We start from the raw sequence: 13730 nt of genomic DNA on the forward strand, positions 1-13730 counted from the left end.
TCTTGGAGACTCTAGTCTCTGCAGAGAACATGTAACCGACAGTGTAGTAGACAGTAGTTAAATAGAAACATAATATTAATTTCGCCTGCATTTACTGTATAAGCACCTCCGTCACACATGTTGCAGCAGTTTGCTGGCAGTGAAAGTAGAATTGTGTGTGTAAACCACACAGATATTGTTTTGGATGAGCATGTCAAACCCAATGTGTGGCCTGTCCTGAGTATTGAACCAAAGACATCTGACATTTGTGTCTTTATAAAGCCAACATACCTTTTGTCTGTGTGTAAGTGCAGAGAGTTGGAAGAGTTTTGTTTTCAGCACGTTTTTATAAGTTGTTGAAGTATGCAGAGGCGAGTATGTCGTCCCACAATTGTGGAACCAATGAGCTGAAAAAGTTTTGCCTGGGATCTTTAGAGTTGAGGTGACCACAATCATTTGCCTGCAGAAGAGAGAGGGATTGTAGACCAGGGTGAGGGTGTTCACCCACCAACAAGCCACGTTCATGTTGAGTTGACCACTTTGTAGGCAAGAGTCAGGGCTTTGAACCTGATGCAGGGAGTTACTTACTGGAGAAAGTCTCTATGGACTTAGTAATCAGGATAAGAGTTGTTTACATGAGACAATGACACATCGTACGCTGGGTAAAGGGCAGAGTTGCAGCATATAGTTGATAAAGGTTTGATTCATGGAATAACAGTAAATCAAATAGAGGGATTATGTGTGTGTCTGCCTGCTTTTGTGTGATGAGGGAGTGAACTTGTATCAGTAACTATTTAAAAGATACTCTACAGGTTCCTCCCAGTCAGTCATGGGTTGTCCTGGGATTCAGATGTGGACATGGACACTTTGTGTCTTCTTGAGTTGGGTCTGTGCGGTTCAAGCACTGGGAGGACCGTAAGTTTACCTCTAGTCTCTGAAATTAAAAATTTAATTAGCATTATTTATTTTGCACTATTTGATTACAACGTTTCCCTGATTAATGCCTGCAGGCAGTACATGGTGACCATTCCTGCAGTTCTTGAGGCTGGATATGAAACCAAATTCTGCACAAGTCTCCTGCAGCCTAATGAGACTCTGGTCATTACCGTTACTTTGATTTCTGATGACGATAGTACAACCCTTCTCAAGCACACATCCAGTGAAGAGTTTAATGCCTGCACTCAATTTAAGGTGATTTTATTGAGAATAGTTGAATGATTTGTGGTTACAATGTCCAATTTTGGTTTCAGTGTCTTTGTCTTTTAATCATCAATCAGTGTATAAAATACATTTTTGTCACAGGTTCCCTTGGTGCACAAAGATGTTGTGCAGAAATTTGAGGTGGAAGTACGAGGCGACACATTTTACTCGAAGGAAGTCAGGAAAGTTATGATCAAAGTCTATCAGCCAATGACATTTGTCCAAACAGACAAACCGATCTACCTCCCTGGACAAACAGGTAACATTGAGCTGATATTTGATATTTATATAATGTATCATAAATAATAGAAGCACCTTAAATAGATGGTTTATATTTTGTAGTAAAAATGTTGGGGGAATCAAAGGGGAGAAACTACATGTTAATGGACTAAAAAGTTAGCAGGTTGCAGAACAGAAAGTTAAGACTTCATGTAACCAATTAACAATTATTCTCCCATTTTCTGGTTTGAGAGAAGATGTAAAAAGCTGTAATCTTGAATTTTATTTCAGTGCATTTTAGAGTTGTCACACTGGACACCAAGTTCAGACCTGCCAGTCGGCTGGTGAGTGTCTCCTCTTTTTCCAATTTCATATACTTTATTTTATATATAATAATAATGAATAGCAATTTAATAGTGCTAAAATGAGCTAGGGTATGCACACAGACGAGTTATGCAATGAAGCGTGGGTGTGCTTTTTAAACAGTTATGCCACTAATCAATCAGCTTCTGGTGAAATGTCAATACTACAAGCAGGGTCACAGCAGGGTCAGCAAAGCTGAGCTAAACAGTTTTGGTGATGTTGTAATAATTGCTGTAATCCATCAACCCCCTCATTCTGCACCGTGTACAAAAGATCAAATTTCATATTAGGGGACAATAGTTTAAACATAACATTAAAACAGTTTTTGATTTTAAGTCTAATATTTGAGCTCAAGTCTGATGGTGCTTGAATCTGCAGACTTATGATTGTTCTTATTTTTCTTACAGTACGATATCATTGAATTGAAGGTAAGAAAATATTCACATGCATTTACTTTGTAAATCTGCTTATATGAGGTTAAAATATTAACTATGAGACAACATCTACAACATTTGATGCTGATGGATTTCACAGTGCTACGGTAAAGTGCTTGCGTCAGCATGTTTCCACCTGTTTATCTTATCAACAGGATGTTGACGGTAATCGAATTGGACAGTGGCTCAATGAAACGTCCAACAGTAAAATACTGCAGCTTTCTTACTCCTTGTATTCTGAAGCTCGTGAAGGAAATTACCAAATCATTGTGTCCTTCGGTGACAAGAAAGTATATCAAAACTTCAAGGTGGAGAAATATGGTACGAGATAGTTCCACGTTTTACCAGCGTAAACTAAATTTATCTTTATGAAGCAAATATACAAATAACTATATTTTTGTTGTTGTGTGCACAGTTTTGCCTAAATTTGAGGTAAAGTTGGATGCAGCTGATGAAGTAAGCATTGCACAGGAAGAAATCAAAGCGGAAGTTTGTGCAAAGTAAGTGAAAATATTTTCGTTAAAACTTAGACATTGCACTTTCAGATGAGAATATGTCATGCTAGGTGAATGACTGACTTCTTCTCCATTTATTAGGTATACATACGGACAGTCTGTGCCAGGAAAAGTTAACATTGAGGTGTGCCGACCTGTTTTGCGCTATGATAATATTGATCGTATAATCACCCCTGAACATCCAGAGGGAATTCCTGAAGTTACCGCCCCATGCATCAAGGAGACAAAGCAGGTAATGATGAAACTCAAGAACATCAGAGCATTTTGATGTGGCCTCCACGCACTTATTTATATCTGATTTTATACATATTAATTTATATTTTGTCTTTTCTAGACGGACAAGCAAGGCTGCGCTACATTTACCTTCAAGATTTCAGCCTTCACAAAAGTTGACCAGAAAGTGCTTGAAGATGCACTACATGCCAAAGCCAATGTAGAGGAAGAGGGGACTGGCAAGTTTATTCTTATTTATCTTTTATAAGAAAATGAATTGGTGTATTAAATTATTAAGTAATGATTATTTAGATAATATGGTGAACATATTTTGTAACATGGAGTTTGGACTTTCTATTCAGGTATTTCACACCCACAAGAGAAGAGAATAGGTATTTCTTATGTTGCTGGACGGCTGTCCTTTATTGATACACCCAAGATTTATAATCAAGGATCAAATGTGGAGGGAAAGGTAAGTGTCAAATGTTGTCTACAAGCAGTGCAGGTGAAATATTGTGCATTCTCACTAATACAATTCTCTACTTCCAACAGGTTAAAGCAGTTTTTTATAACAATACGCCCATTCCTGAGCTGCCCGTGTATCTATTTGAGGGGGGACGGTGGTCATCACGTCATCTGCAGAATCTCACAACAGACAGTGAAGGAGTTGCCACTTTCTCATTTAACACAACCAACTATAGTGGGGAAATCCACCTCCATGTAAGCAGACATTAGCAAAACAGAGGAAGGAAAAAGAATCAGACATATTGAATCACCTGGATTTAGTTTTTCCACTTGCCTTTGGAGCTTCCGTAGCCTCACCTGTACCTGAACTCATTTTACAGTGTTGAGTATATTGTTCTCAGTTGTGTCCTTTTATTTCTACATGAACGTACAGGCTAGTGACACACCAACACTGGAAAACCATGGTTATCGAACTGCATATCATGTAGATGGAGATCACAGGCTGTCTCGGGCACAAGAGGCTTCTCAGGACACTAAAACGGTCAGCTCCCTGGAAGTGAAGAAGAAGGATAAACCACTTGCCTGTGACACAGAAGAAGACATCTTCATCCAGTACACTGTAGTTGGAGAAGCCCAGGGCAACGTGGGTGTGATGTATCTGGTCAGTTTGTACTTTTACTTTGCTCTTCCAGATATTTAAAGGAACAATCCCAGGTTTAAGAAGATCAATTTATCACATGCTCAGATTGGGGACCCCTGAATTATTCATGTTAGTCATGAGATTTTATAATGCTGTGCTAATCATCATATAATCATATATTATATAATCATATAATAATAATAATACATTTTATTTAAAGCACCTTTCAGAACACTCAAGGACACTTTACAATCAACAATAAATCAACACAATAAATCAAAAACAGACCATACAAGTATATCAACACAATAAATCAATCAATAAGGCAATCTTGAACAGGTAGGTTTTGAGTTTGGATTTAAAGATATAAAGAGAGTCAGTGTTACAGATGTCCTGTGGTAGTGAATTCCAAAGAGTAGGGGCAGAACGGCTAAATGCTCTGCTCCCCATGGTGCTAAGACGGGCAGTGGGGACATTGAGGTGGATGGCGGAGGAAGACCTGAGTGAACGAGAAGAGGTGGCAATGTGGAGGAGATTGGACAGATATGGGGGGGGCTAGGTTGTGAATAGCCTTAAAGGCATACAGAAGGATTTTAAAGTCAATTCTATATTTGACAGGAAGCCAGTGGAGTTGTTGTAGAACAGGGGTAATGTGTTCGGATGGTGAGGTTTTGGTGGTCATGTGAGCGGCTGCGTTCTGGACCAGTTGGACCTTATGAAGTGATTTTTTGGGGAGGCCCAAGAGAAGAGAGTTGCAGTAGTCGATACGAGAGGTGACAAGGCTATGAACAAGGATGGAAGTAGTATGGTAGGTGAGGGAGGAACGGAGACAATTAATGTTCCGTAGATGAAAGTAAGCAGACCTGGTGGTGATGTTGTTGATGTGGGATTGGAATGATGATGAGCCATCGAGGATGACATCAAGACTCTTAACCTGGGAGGTGGGGGACACAGGGAAACTGTCAATATACATGGAAAAACTGTTAACTTTGGCAAGTGTAGATTTTGTGCCAACAAGGTGGAGTTCCGTTTTATCACTTTTTAATTTCAAGAAATTTGAGGTTAACCGGAGTTTAATATATGCTAAACAGACAATAAGGGCAATGGGAGGGAGTGTTGAATTTGGCTTGCTGGAGAGGTAGAGCTGGGTGTCATCAGCCTAGCAATGGAACTGTATATTGTACTTGCGAAAGATAGTGCCTAGGGGAAGAAGGTAGGTGATGAAGAGTATGAACCCCAGGACAGAGCCCTGGGGCACACCGGTAGCAACAGGGGTTGGCTGGGAGGTAAAAGATTTAAGGCGAACAAACAAATATAACATAGATTATGTTCATATATGATAACATAACCAATTACTGGCTGCCCTGCAGCTGCAAGAGTTCACAGTGATTGAATGTATTAAAGTTTTAGTGTTTCATTATTAATTCTTTGTGATTTCCAACTCCCCAGGTGTTGTCCAGAGGAGCCATTGTCATGCAAGGACTTGAAAAGGTTGAAGTGCACAGTAGATCAGGTGGGCATTCAAGGAAGTAAATCTTCAAGTTGCTCTTTGTATTGACATGGTCAAATAATTTTTGAACTGCAGTTTTGTTGATCTGTGGAGGCTCCTGCTATAAATGATGGTTATTACCAGAAGCAGATGATTCATAACAGTTGATTGTTGTTTTCTCAGTGAATGAGGGGGAGGTGTCCTTGAAGTTGAAAGTCTCTCCAGAGATGGCACCAGAAGTTCAGGTTGTGGCTTACGCTGTCCTCCCCAGTGAGACGGTGATCGCCACCAGCTCTGACTTCTCTACAGAGAAATGCTTCAGTCACAAGGTCAGAAATCTAGAAGACATGTGGCAACAGATGTGGAAATCTGAACACCTGACCTCTTAAAACTACTGCACAGAGAGTTCAATGTGTGTTTCATGTGTGCATCAGGTGTCGCTGGAGTTTTCTCCGTCTTCTGCTGTTCCAGGAGAGGAGACCACCATGCAGGTGACAGCTGAGCCAGACTCTCTGTGTGGAGTCAGCGCTGTCGACCAGAGTGTCCTCATTAAGGAGCCAGGGAAAGGTCTAAATGCAGACAAGGTGAAAGCGGAGGCTCATCCGTCCATCGCATCTTAATAAAATGAGCATCACTTGGAGGTTTATAGCTCTGAACAATATTTTCCCCTTCAGATATTTGACTTGCTGCCTGTCAAGAAAACATCCTATATCCCATACGAGGTTGAGGATCCTACTGAGTGTTTGACTTTAAGATCAAGAAGAGACATTATGCCCCAACGTGGACATAACGAGAAAGATGTCTATACAATTTTTAAGGTGCTTGTTCCATTCAACGTACAATACAATTATGAAAGTTAATGTTGTTATACGTGTAATAATCTTGCGACTAATTGTTTATCTAGAATGTGGGACTGAAGATGGTAACTAATTTGTTCATTCAAATGCCTTCATGTCTGAACTTCAGAGGAAGACAATACTACTATAACCGCTATGGTGACTACTTCTGTGTCCTGTGTTGAATATTTACAGTTTCAGCATCTTTGCCGTTATCCACTTATGATTTATTATGTTCTCGATTTATTTCAGGTTACAGGTATAAAGCTGTTCCTGATGCAGCCAGGATGAATGTAAGACTGGGGATGGCAGCCCCACCTGGTCCACCTGTTGCAATAGCTCTTGAGGTATCTGAAGATGTTGGCGCAGCTCCTATTCCACAACCAATTACCACAGTTCGTACTTTCTTCCCTGAAACATGGATATGGGACCTGGTGGAAGTTGGGTAAGGTGCAAAAGAATTGAATTGGCATAAAATTAGTATAAAGTTGGAAATTGGGAAAGGTGCTCAAGCTAAGCTAAAATCAAAAGGGAAACCTGCTCGCTGATGGTAAATTATCTACAATCTAAACTCCCCCTCTCTCACTGTCTGAGTGTTATTTCACGTTGAGCTGCAGGTCTTGTGTCAGTCAGGGTTAGGGTTAGGGTTAGGGTAATACATTCATGTATTTAATGGACACAGTTCAATTTATATAAGGGGACACAACACTGGATAGCACAATATTGTTATCGCTCATGTTTGTTAGAAGTTTTTTCAAGCTCATAAAAATGTGTCTCTTCTGATCCAGAGAGTCTGGAACAAAGGATGTGTCCCTCACTGTCCCAGACACCATCACCACCTGGGAGACGGAGGCTTTCTGTTTGTCCTCTCAAGGATTTGGTTTGGCTCCTCGAAAAGAAATAAAGGTTTTCCAGCCCTTCTTCCTGGAGCTCACCCTGCCCTACTCCATCATCCGGGGGGAGCACTTTGAACTCAAGGCGACCACCTTTAACTACATGACTAGCTGCATCATGGTAATCAATGATTTTTAAATTACCTGATTGTGAATGATACACTGTTCAGTCAGTCTGGTGTTATGTCATTTAGTAAAATAATTTAGCATAGCATGTTACCTTCTGAAGTCAAACAAAGTTCAAATCATTGTAATCTAATAGAAATTAAATAAGTATAAAATTAAAATGATGTTTTTTGTTACTGTGACAAATTAAAACCAATAATGTGGTTAAACATGAAGCTTCCTTTAGCTCAAATTTGGGAAAAAAAACTACTGATAGACAGACAAACAGCACAGATTTCTCTTAGCTTACCCCTCTTCCACACTATTACATGATTGTTTTGGACTTTTTGCATTTCCTTTCGATTTATCTCCGGGTTAAAACTACATTGTTGTGTCTCTTGAACAGGTCAGTGTGACTCCAGCTCCCTCTTTAGATTACAACCTCACCCCTCTCTCTGGAGACAAGTACACGTCCTGTCTGTGTGGTAATGAGCGCAAAACCCTCAGCTGGACTATGGCCCCATCAGCTTTAGGTGAGAGTCAAACATTCATCCACAGTGATAGAAAAAAGGATGACATCAGTCTCAGTGACAAAATGTTTTGGGATTAATCTAAAATGGGATCTTTTATATATATATATATATATATATATATATTTTTTTTAGGGAAAGTGAATGTGTCTGTGACTGCTGAGGCTGTAGCATCCCACGCTTCATGTGACAATGAGATTGTGAGCGTGCCAGACAGAGGTCGTATCGATAAGGTCACAAAATCTCTCATTGTGAAGGTTGGTGACATTTGTCCATTAATTATTAGGTGTTGCAATTATGGGATAAAATATAACTAAGTAAGCACATTATTTTCCATCCTCTTTCATCTTAGGCTGAAGGAATCGAGATGACAAAGGCCTACAACTGGCTGCTCTGTCCAAAAGGTCAGTTTGGTTTACATCTTACATGATCTGTCAAATTGGAATAGGAAGTTATTGGATTAAAAAAATGAAACAAGAGGATTTTTTGTTTGTAAGGTTGATGTCAGACAGCAGACAAATCTGAACATGGAAGTAGGAGAAAGGCAGATGAGAATAGCTTTAGAAAAGTAACTCGCAGACAAGGTGTTGTCCTAAAAGAGGATAGACGTCAATTAAACACATCAGTAATGTCCCTGTTAACTGAAGTGGGTGAAGGATAGAGTTTAGAATACAAAGATCACCTAATATAATGGGCAGAAAAATTATGTCCACTGTAACCTGTTCAGTGTAAATTACATCTTCATCTAAATACAGTTAAATAAAGTTTGACTTTCCTCTTTGTAAGGTGATTGTTTTTGTGTTGTTTTTAATAGGAGAAGCTTTGACAGAGGAAGTAGACATACAGCTCCCAGAGAACGTGATTGATGGTTCTGCCCGTGCTTCAGTATCTGTTCTGGGTAAATTGATGTTTTATTTAAACAAATTTTGTAAACTTTTGATTTCTGACTTAAAAGTCAGGTTAGTGACATTCTGGGCTGAATCAATGCTTTTGTGCAGGTGACATCCTGGGCCGAGCCCTGCAGAACCTGGACGGACTGCTGCAAATGCCGTACGGATGTGGGGAGCAGAACATGGCACTTTTAGCTCCCAACATCTACATCCTCCAGTACCTGAAGAACACACAGCAGCTGACACTAGCCATCAGTGAAAAGGCTACAAACTTCCTCACTATTGGTCAGTGTCCCTGCAGTTTTCACAGGGGAGCCACAAGCATCTCCACTACAGTTGGAACATTTAGAGCCAGGTTGTTGACAATGTCCAGGTCATTAGATCGTCATCTGCCACCTACATGCAGAGTGTGCTTATTGGAGACAGAGAAACTAGTAGAGTAGGAAACAATACAGCCTTGCTGAGAGCTGGCAGTGTTCTAGCAGAGCTCAGGGATGGCATAACGTGCATTGATGGTGATCTAGTATTGTCCTCTCAGGCGTTTGATAAACTGTTTTGAAGAGGTTTTGACTCTGGGTTTTATTTTCTCAGGCTACCAGAGGCAGCTGAACTATAAAGATTATGATGGCGCTTACAGCACATTTGGATCAGGACCAGGAAACACTTGGTGAGAATGTTATTTTTCAGTCGTCCACACTGTCATGTTTCCCATACAGTATACTGTGTCAGCAGAAAAAGGATGTGATTGCATTATACAGCTTCCTGTTATGAAAATGGGATTTTACGTCACTTATAAATTATATTGCATAGGTTGTGCAAAAGTAATGTCCTCCATGTGCTAAATTTAAAATGTTATGCCATTGTCAGCTAACTGTGGTTTGTGTTTGTCCTCAGGCTGACTGCTTTTGTGCTGAGGACCTTTGCTAAAGCTCGGTCTTTCATCTATATTGACCCAGATAACATTGAAGACTCTAAGACTTGGCTGGAGAATAGTCAACAGGAAGATGGCTGTTTTGAACAGTCAGGAAAACTCTTTAACAACCGGATGAAGGTGAGTTGAGGGTGAAAGAAAATTAGTGATACTAATTAAAACTAAAGACATACATGGTCATTTTTTATCAAATGCTAATGGACCATGTAAAGTTTCATCCATTATTTATTAGTAACTAGTGTAAGTGTGTATGATGCAGGTCCAGTGACAGTAATGCTCCCTCTCTACAGGGTGGTGTGTCTGATAAAGTGACTCTCAGTGCTTATATCACTACTGCTTTCTTGGAGATGAAAATGCCAGCAGATGTGAGTAAACTGTGCCAACAACCTAATGTTTCTTATATAACTGGATGGAATACAATTTTCCCCTGTCACACCAAGTTTGTCATGTTTGAGTATTTGTTATAATTTGTTAATCTGTTCCAGAGTCCTGTGATAACAAAGAGTCTGTCGTGCCTCAAAGAGTCCATCAGTGACCTCAGTAACACCTACACTACAGCTCTGCTGGCGTACGTCTTCACCCTGGCAGGAGACATTGAGACTCGTGCTCACCTTCTGCAGCATCTGGACACAGTTGCATTGCAACAAGGTGAGTGATCCTGTTAAAGGGATCCATTCTGACTTCATTACTGTGATTAGTACTTATAGTTATTAAGCAAGATAAGTTTCCTCTTAAAGAACATTTACTTTAATCCTATGAAACCAAAAAATTAAACCGTGCCTGTTTGTGGATTCTTGTTTTTAGGAGGGTTCCTCCACTGGTCTCAGACTGCAGCAGAAACTTCAGCCTCTCTGTCTGTGGAGATCAGCTCCTATGTGCTACTCGCCAAACTCAGCGCCTCACCGACAGCTGAAGACCTGGGCTACAGCTCCCGTATTGTCAGATGGCTGACGACACAGCAGAACTATTACGGAGGCTTCTCCTCCACACAGGTACTTTCCAGCCCAAACAGAGTAAGATTTTATTTAACGTACAGTATCCTTCTTCAAGACAAAAACAGATGTGTTTGAAGTGTATTTGTCTGAATGGGCTCTAAAACTCAAGCTTAAGCACAGAATCATTGTGTTGTGAACAACATTAATTCAAACAGTGATAATTTTGACCACTTCAAAAGCATAATGTCCATATTAGTGTGATCATGATGTGGGAAATCCAACTATCAGATGGATTATCTGTATTAAAATTAATAGCCTGTCACATTTCTAAATAAAGGTTCAGGGTTGTATCCATGTGAACATGTACAGCATGTGTCTGTGTATGTTGTAGGACACCGTGGTGGCTCTCCAGGCTCTGGCTCTCTACTCCACTCTGGTGTTCAGTCCTCAGGGTTCAAGCACGGTGACGGTCCAGTCTCCCAGTGGTCAGCTGACATTTGATGTGAACCAGAACAACAAACTGCTCTACCAGGAGAAGACGCTGCAGGACACTACAGGGAAGTACAGTCTGGAGGTGAAGGGCACTGCATGTGCTTCAGTACAGGTCAGTTAACACTGGAACCCTTCCTGTTTCGCTTCTGTAAACAAAATTATATTAGTAGTTAGATCTGCACAGATAGTGAAGATACTTGATACCTTAATTAGCAATATGCTCTAAAATGCACCTAGTGTGGAATGATGAAGTCAAACCTTTGTTTTCCAGACACTTAGAATAGCATCACCAATAGTAGAAGCACTAGCTTAAGTTGCACGTGGTACAGTAGCTTGGTTGAGATACTGTAGCCGGGTTTCCTTTCTTATTAGTTGCCCATATTTGTAACTTAATAAAGAATCTGCTAGTTCTCAAATCAAATCCATGTCCACTGTACCCGTTTCACAGGTTTCTCTTCATTACAACATCCCCACTCCGGCTGATGTCAGCACTTTTAGTGTGGAGGTCAAACCAGAGGCCGACTGCAACAGCGAATCTCCCAGACCTAAAGTCACTCTCAATCTGAAATCCCAGTAAGTTATCAAACTGATCCAGGTGCAGCATACAACTAGCAGATCTATGAAAACTAACGTCACATTTTTATTCCCTTACAGATATAATGGAAAGTTAAACAGCACAAACATGGTGATCCTGGACATCAAAGTGCTTTCTGGGTTTGTCCCAGACCCTGAGTCTTTGAAGAGGGTGAGTTAATACAGTTGTTCTGAACTGGACTGTTGTAGGAATATGTGAGTTTTTGATGTTATGATGAAGGTGATGATGATTTTTGAATATGGTCTCCTCACAGTTCAAATCTTCCTCATCAGTGAATCGTGTTGAACAAGATGAAGATCATGTTCTGGTCTACATTCAAGAGGTGAGAGGATTTTACAGCAGGGATCAAATGACGCCCTCTCCTGATCTGTCACTGACTTTATAATTTTTCTTAACAGTTACTAAAGGACATACCAATCAACCACCAGTTGGAGCTTGTTCAGGAGATCCCAGTGCAGAACCTGAAGCCAGCTGTGGTCAAGATCTATGACTACTACCAGCCAAGTAAGAAAGACAGTTCATACCTGCTGTACAACTCTCAACACAATGACAGTCGAGTTTTCTAACAGAAGAGGTAAGAGATCAACCAGAATTTACTACACAGAAGGTTTGACTTTTTAACTCTTTATCTTTCAGGTGACCAGGCAGAGACAGAATACATCTACCCGTGTGCTGCAGGTAACAGTCCACACTACAGTCAAATAGAAACACATTCACTTAATGGACAAATCATTAAAGCTCGTTAGCAATTACCTGTGACTTACTTTGACTTCTTTTCTTTTGCAGCTCAATGAATGAAGAGTGGTCAATCTTCGGATCAATACTGATTCCAGTTTGATTTGAGTTCGACCATTTCTTGTATAACTCCGAGTCTGTTTGTGTAAACATACAGCTAACGCGAACTTTCTATTCTGCCACACATCCTAATAGCTGTGTAACGTTTTCTGTAATGAATTTCATGCATATTGATCAATAAACTATTAATGTCCCACTATTGGGACACAGCTTCCTGTGGCTGCAAGGATCAGGTTCAAAGCTCTGTCTCTTGCCTACAGAGTGGTGAACTCCACAGCTCCATCTTATCTCAATTCAATCGTTCAGGTCTACATCCCCTCCCGTCCACTGCGCTCAACCAGGGAACGTCGTCTGGTGGTACCAGCACCACACAGTCGACACCAAGGAAAACTGTTCAGCTCAGTGATCCCAAGATGGTGGAATGAGCTGCCTATCTCTGCACGCTCACCTCACTTGCAATCTTTAAAAAACTGCTGAAAACAGAACTCTTCCGCATCTTCCTTTGCACTTAAAAAAAAATAAAAAATAAATAAAAAAAATAATAATAAAAAAAATTCTACCCTTTCTTTCTAACATCTCTTGAAACAGAAACACTTTTTCGATAGCACTCTGCTTTGATGTTGGTTCTCCTTGACTTAGATTTTTGCTTGCCTTGTTCCTCACTTGTAAGTCGCTTTGGATAAAAGCGTCTGCTAAATGACTAAATGTAAATGTAAATGTAAATGTATTGACTGCGTTTGTGTTTGTTCACATCAGAATGTATTAATTAATTGCGTTTTGATAAGTTCTTATAAATAATTAGAAATTAGAAATTAGAAATACTTCTAATGACGAAATATTTAAATATTTTCCAATAACCAATGATTGTCTGTGGACAATAAGTGGTTGAGATATATCCTTCATTAAGAAATAAATGTAAATAAGAACTGTTAGCTACATTTGGTGCAACTAATTTGTTGAAACATCACTGAACTCTAAAAAACTTTTTAAATTAAGCAAGATGGAGACAAGTGGGCTGCAGACTGTGGAACACCCACAGCGGCCAGGTGTGATGTCGTCACCTGGCACAGGGCTAATGGTACATTAATTTAAATAGGTTTACACCATGTCATAAAAAAGAAAAAAGTCTGACCTTGATCTTGTTTTTACCAACAGTTGACACAAACAGAGCTGGTGGTAAAAATGATGATGTACAGCAGCTACACCTGCTG

At 40.0% G+C, this 13730-nt stretch overlaps 1 protein-coding gene across 1 annotated transcript; it reads left to right on the plus strand.

Annotated features, from left to right (window-relative positions):
- Positions 1-761: 761 nt before the first annotated feature.
- LOC113148090 (alpha-2-macroglobulin-like) lies at positions 762-12690 on the plus strand. Its single transcript, XM_026339586.1, has 36 exons — positions 762-894; positions 990-1170; positions 1282-1438; positions 1690-1742; positions 2169-2189; positions 2351-2516; positions 2611-2695; positions 2792-2942; positions 3045-3162; positions 3286-3395; positions 3476-3643; positions 3822-4049; positions 5478-5541; positions 5701-5846; positions 5952-6101; positions 6192-6335; positions 6422-6512; positions 6606-6798; positions 7142-7367; positions 7758-7884; positions 8017-8138; positions 8234-8285; positions 8696-8779; positions 8880-9056; positions 9363-9438; positions 9666-9822; positions 9993-10067; positions 10188-10350; positions 10507-10694; positions 11029-11241; positions 11578-11702; positions 11784-11874; positions 11978-12046; positions 12123-12228; positions 12361-12402; positions 12511-12690. Exons 1-36 carry the CDS (start codon positions 809-811, stop codon positions 12516-12518), a joined length of 4413 nt encoding a protein of 1470 aa, XP_026195371.1. The 5' UTR covers positions 762-808; the 3' UTR covers positions 12519-12690.
- Positions 12691-13730: the final 1040 nt, after the last annotated feature.

The sequence above is a fragment of the Anabas testudineus genome, chromosome 13, assembly GCF_900324465.2.
Source record: "Anabas testudineus chromosome 13, fAnaTes1.2, whole genome shotgun sequence".
NCBI lineage: Eukaryota > Metazoa > Chordata > Actinopteri > Anabantiformes > Anabantidae > Anabas > Anabas testudineus.